The following is a 6,095-nucleotide window of genomic DNA, read 5'->3' as shown; positions in this document are numbered from 1 at the left end:
TTTACATGGCATATTTATAACTGATGTTTTCATTAAGTTTATAAAGTTTTCGTTTACACTGCTATATAATTGATATTTTTCCAATTTTAATTTTAAGGAGAAAAGAGACAAATGAAGTAAATATATAAGTAAATATATACATACATATATTGATATTAATTTCTGCTTGAATTCCTCTCGCCTTTTATGTATCTCTGGTTTCTACGATCGACGATCAGATTGTGTTATTGGTTCTCCGACTGGCTTCATTATTTAATTTGATTGATACTTTATTTTCGAGACTACTCTCTTCCTACAATGACTTCCCTTTCCAATTTTATTTTGATTTCTGATGCGTTGATAGAGTTCAATGCAGATATCTGTGGCGAGACCCTATCCTCTTCAACAGTTCACTCTTTGGAGGTACACAAAGAGGAGTTAAGAAATCTATGGCTACGTGTTAGGCCAGTTTATGAGTCCAGTATGAGCGAGGTCTCAAGATCTGACGAAAATGCAAAGGTTGATATTGAGACGTTGAAAGCTCGATACCAGACTGCATACCAGACATATGTTTCCAGTATTTCTAGGATCTGCGAGCAGATTGAGCTCAAGAGGGCAATTTCGACAGCATCTTCCGCTCCAGTGGTGCAGAATTCCGACATAGGTCTCCATTCTAACGTTCATTTACCCCCTTGCGACATTGAGGCATTCTCCGGTGATTATTCCAGTTGGCCGTCATTTCGTGATTTATTCACCGCTCTTTATGTTCGGAATGCACGATTGTCTTCCGTGGAGAAGTTGTTTCACCTTAATAATAAGACTCGCGGTGAAGCACTGGAAATTGTTCGAAAGGCTCCACTTACGAATGAGGGGTTTGATGTCGCATGGGGGGCTTTACGAGCAAGATTTGAGAATAAGAGGCTGCTTATAAATACCCAGCTAAGGATTCTCTTTAGTCTTGAAAACGCTTCCGTCGAATCCAGTGATTCTATTAAGAGACTTCGAAGCGCCATTAATGGGGTTATATCTGCATTGAGGCTGTATGACGTTGATATTTCAAGTTGGGATCCTGTATTTGTGTATCATTGCAGCACGAGACTCTCAGAGACTACACTGTCACTGTGGGAACATTCGTTGCAGGATAAGAGGGAGATCCCCTCTTGGAATGAACTTGATTCATTTTTGACCAGCCGCTTTCAGACTTTAGAGACAGTATCCGATTTTAATAGGTCATTACCGTCCGCTAGTTCGAATGATAAGCCCAAGAATCAGGCCAAGAGTAACATTCCGAAACGTGTGGGCTCATATCAGAATAGTTTGGCTCCTCCAGTTTGCAAGCTTTGCCCAGATGAACGTCACACTATTCGATTGTGTCCACGCTTTATTTCTATGAATTATTCTGATCGATTGTCGTGTATAAAAAAGTACAAATTGTGCTTAAATTGCTTCTCGAAGGCTCATGGGGTTAGGGATTGCAAGAGTGCTTATAACTGTGGTGAGTGTCAGAGAAGACACAACACTCTTCTTCATAGAGATGTGCCTGAGCCGGTCCAAAATGCCCCTCCAGCCGAGGATCCCACCGTGGGGGACAATACATTGCAGGTTCAGTCTTGTGCCGCGACTCGCATTAACATGGTTCTCTTGGGAACGGTGGTAGTTAATATTGTCTATAATGACGAGATTTTCCCTGCACGGGCCTTGATAGATTCGGGTTCCGAGGCATCCTTCATCTCTGAGAAACTTTTTAATCAATTACGGTTACCCTCTAAATTCGCTTCCACCAAGATATTTGGTTTGAATGGGACTACTTCGGCTCAATCCAAAAGAATGTGTTCGTTGACCATCGGATCTCGATTTGATGCCGAGGTAGTCATTGAGGCAACGGCCATAGTTATTCCACATCTCACATCGGCTTTGCCCACTTTTGGTGTTGAACGGGGAATATTTTCATCACTTCCCGATTTGCGACTTGCTGACCCGGAGTTTTACAAGACCTCACATATAGATATGTTACTGGGTGCTGACTTGATTCCGTTTATCATGCTGGGTGGAGTTCGGCGTAACGTATGCGATTCACTTATAGCTCAGGAGACGGTGTTCGGATGGATTTTGACTGGCCCGGTCAAGTTGTCTCCGATTAGCTCCTTTAACGCCCGTGTCTCCTTTTTCAATGGGGCTTCCTTGGATAGGCAGATATCTAGGTTTTGGGAGGTGGAAGACCTTCCCAGACATAGAGAGATGAGTCCAGACGATTTCATATGCGAAGAGAATTACAAGAATACGACTAGAAGGGACTCCTCCGGACGTTATATTGTATCTCTTCCATTCAGAGAGGGGTTCCCCCACTCCCTTGGCTTGGGACACTCCCGAAAGTTGGCGGTAGCCCAGTTTCTTCGGAGTGAGAAGCGTCTTCTTGGAACGCCCGATGTTAAGGCTCAGTATGACGCTGTTGTTAATGAGTATCTTGAGCTGGGACATATGAGGGAGGTATGCCAGGATCCGGAATTAGGTTATTACCTTCCTCACCACGCGGTGTTTCGTCCAGAGAGTTCGTCTACGAAGATCCGAGTAGTGTTTAACGCTTCAAGCCCGACTAGCAATGGACGAAGCTTGAATGACGTTTTGCTCAGTGGGCCATCCTTGCAGCTCGATTTGACCCTGTTACTCCTACAGTGGCGTTTCTTCCGCTATGTTTTTAACTGTGACATCGAAAAGATGTACCGCCAAATTCTGGTGGATAATGAACACACACGCTTTCATAGGATTGTCTTTCGTGACTCGCCCTTGAATGCCATTAGAGAATACGAATTGAAGACAGTCACGTTTGGGGTCAATTGTGCTCCATATCTTGCGATACGCACGCTCCTGCAATTGGCTGAAGATGTGGGTGAGATCTATCCTATAGCCAGCCACATTTTGAGGACATGCATGTATGTCGATGACGTTTTGGCTGGCGCTCACGATATTGAGGAGGCTATGGAGGCTCAACGTCAACTGATAGGGGCACTTGAATCCGCAAAATTCTCCCTAAGAAAATGGACTTCGAATTCCGCTACCTTCCTACGAAACATTCCGAAGGAGCATCTTTTGAACGGAGACTTTCTTCAACTCGAGGATAGAAGCACTGCGAAGACTTTGGGAGTGCGCTGGAATGCCAAGTCCGATTCTTTTTATTTTTCCGTTGAGAGATTGAGTATTCCTTCCCATCCCACTAAACGGCAGGTCCTTTCGGAAATATCGAAGCTTTTCGACCCTGCGGGGTGGTTGTGTCCTTTTATTGTTTTGGCCAAGTTACTAATGCGGGACATTTGGGTTTCAGGAATTGACTGGGACGATAAGTTGTCCCCTTCACTTCTCGCGAAATGGCAGGACTTTTCCAATAATTATCCAAGTATAGAGCAGATTGTGATTCCACGTTGGATAGACTATTCTCCGGAGTTTGATGTCCAAATTCATGGGTTTTCCGACGCTTCCGAGAAAGCGTATGCCGCTGTGGTTTACATTCGTGTTGAATCACCATCCGGTGTGGTAACGACACATCTTCTGACGGCAAAATCTCGTGTATCTCCTCTCAAGACATTGTCGATTCCTAGATTGGAGCTTTGTGGGGCCGTTCTACTCGCTGAGACAATTTCTTCACTTGCAGGTCATATTCCAATTCAAGACTTTAAAGTCTTCTGCTGGACTGATTCGATGATAGTCCTTGCCTGGCTCAAGAAGCCGGCATTTCATTGGAAGACTTTTATTGCCAACCGAGTTTCGAAAATTTCTGAGCTTGTAAGTGTAGAGTATTGGTCTCATGTTGAATCCGGACAAAACCCAGCGGATATCGCCTCCCGCGGTTCAATCCCTTTGGATCTAATTCCCTCAGATTTATGGTGGTTTGGGCCTCCATGGTTAGTGACCTCGGCTAGTCTGTGGCCTCTTGAGTCTACTTTTTCCATAGACGAAGACATGCTGGAGGCAAAGGCTGTCGCATGTAACTTTTCTTATTTTCAAGACTACGATGACTTATTAGCGAGATTTTCTTCATTTCATCGAGCTTTGAGAGTATTTACTTATGTATTTCGTTTTATATGCCGTACCAGGAGACAGACAACCTTTCAATCCGAACAGCTGGCTTTAGATTCTCGTGAGGTTAAACTTACACAAAACAAACTTATTTTGCTTTCTCAAAAGCTGGTATATCCGGAGGAATACAGATGCTTATCAAGAAAGGAAGTCATTAAAACGTCCAGTTCTCTATCCAACCTCAATCCATTTTTGGACACAAATGGCGTTTTAAGAGTTTGTGGTCGTCTTTCAAATTCGGGGAGTCTTTCTTATAACGAAAGATATCCTATCATCCTCCCATATAGTTGCACATTCTCTCGGTTATTACTGAAGTTTATTCATACCATTACTTTACACGGGCCGAATAGTTTAATGCTTCGTACGCTAAGGCTTTGTTTTTGGGTTCCTAGAGCAAAGAACCTCATTAAGACAGTAATTCATCAGTGCAAGATTTGCGCGATTTCCAAACAAAAATTGCAGGAGCAGTTAATGGCCGCACTTCCTCCTGAAAGGACAACCTTTTCACGTCCATTCACATATACGGGCCTCGATTTCGCGGGACCGTTTGATATTAAGACTTATACTTGCAGATCCTGCATAATAACAAAAGGTTATGTTTGTGTGTTCGTGTGCTTCTCCACACGAGCTATTCATTTAGAAGCCACGAGCACTCTGTCCACCCCTGCCTTTTTGGCAAGTTTCCATAGATTCGTATCTCGTCGAGGTTGTCCACGATCACTATACTCTGACAACGGCAAAACATTTATTGGTGCCTCTAGAGAGTTAGCGAGGAATTTTCTGCAAGAGTCCCGAAGGTCTATATTATACCAATTTGCTCACCAGGAAATCGTTTGGCATTTTATTCCTCCCGGATCCCCACATATGGGTGGATTATGGGAAGCGGGAGTTAAGAGCTTCAAAGCCCATTTCCGAAAAATGGCTGGAAGTCACAAATATACTTACGAGGAGTTTTCCACTATTTTATCCAGAATAGAGGCTTGTTTGAATTCAAGACCCATTTCGCCAATGTCTGAAGATCCGAATGACCTATTGGCTCTCACTCCTGGTCATTTTTTAGTTGGAGGACCAATCCTATCCATTGCTGAAAACTCTGAATCCGAAACCAACTTATCCATTTTAAACCGTTGGCGTCGAGTAAAGGCAATTTCCCAGCAATTCAGCACTCGTTGGAAACATGAGTACTTAAAAGAGCTCCACAAAAGACAAAAATGGCAAAACCCCCAAAAGAATATTGACGTAGGTGCTCTGGTTGTTATTAGGGACGAAGCTCTGGCTCCTACCGAATGGAGATTAGGACGAGTCTCAAAGATTTACAAAGGCAAAGATGGTTTAGTCCGGGTGGCAGATGTTATCACTCAAAGGGGTACTATTACGCGGCCTTTGGTAAAACTTGTTCTACTTCCTTAATTACCCTATATTTTACATTCATGACCTTTCGCGTATCACATCATGTATTCATATTTCAGAATGCCGTCTACGAAAAAAAGATTAACAGAACCCACAAAAGATCGAATAATTGATAATAATTTTTTATGTCGCGTATGTAAAGGAAAGCATGCTCTTCGAGACTGTCGCAATTTTTTAAGTAAACCGGTTGATGGGCGAATGCGTTTGGTTTTACTTCACGGTTACTGTCCCAATTGTTTGGCCCATAAGCATTCTGCAGGCTCTTGTTTTACCAAAAAGGGCTGCAAAACCTGCGGAAGTAATCATCATACATTACTTCATATAAACGGTGAGCAAAGATCTCCGAAAGCCAGTAAGATTAAAGGAAGATCTGCTAATAAGAAAAATGATACCAGCAAGTCAGTCATTCCAAAGTCAGTTTCCATAACTTCAATAACGACACCAAATGGGGTTGCACTTTTCCCAACGACTGTGGTTACTGTTCAAGCCGAAGCAAACCAGACCCACGTAAGAGCTGTACTGGACACCTGTAGCTCCGTAAGCAAAATTTCTATGTCATTGGTAGAGGAATTGAAACTACCCACTATAAAATTTGGAAATGACACTATCTGTTCGGTTGTTATTCGATCTCGAAA

At 43.1% G+C, this 6,095-nt stretch overlaps 1 protein-coding gene across 1 annotated transcript; it reads left to right on the top strand.

Annotated features, from left to right (window-relative positions):
* The first annotated feature begins 297 nt into the window (after positions 1-297).
* On the top strand, positions 298-5,460 carry LOC131998438 (uncharacterized). Its single transcript, XM_059370727.1, has 2 exons — positions 298-3,583; positions 5,111-5,460. Exons 1-2 carry the CDS (start codon positions 298-300, stop codon positions 5,458-5,460), a joined length of 3,636 nt encoding a protein of 1,211 aa, XP_059226710.1.
* The last annotated feature ends 635 nt before the right edge of the window (positions 5,461-6,095 follow it).

This window comes from Stomoxys calcitrans, unplaced genomic scaffold (genome assembly GCF_963082655.1).
Source record: "Stomoxys calcitrans unplaced genomic scaffold, idStoCalc2.1 SCAFFOLD_181, whole genome shotgun sequence".
In the NCBI taxonomy this organism is placed as follows: Eukaryota; Metazoa; Arthropoda; class Insecta; order Diptera; family Muscidae; genus Stomoxys; species Stomoxys calcitrans.
This window is presented reverse-complemented; position numbering and strand designations above follow the sequence as displayed.

Excerpts from the sequence above, each read along its gene's own strand:
- LOC131998438 (XM_059370727.1), top strand. The coding sequence starts at position 298 with ATGACTTCCCTTTCCAATTTTATTTTGATTTCTGATGCGTTGATAGAG. Across the intron at positions 3,584-5,110 it reads GATTCCTAGATTGGAGCTTT|TTGGAGGACCAATCCTATCC; the intron begins GTGGGGCCGTTC and ends GTCATTTTTTAG.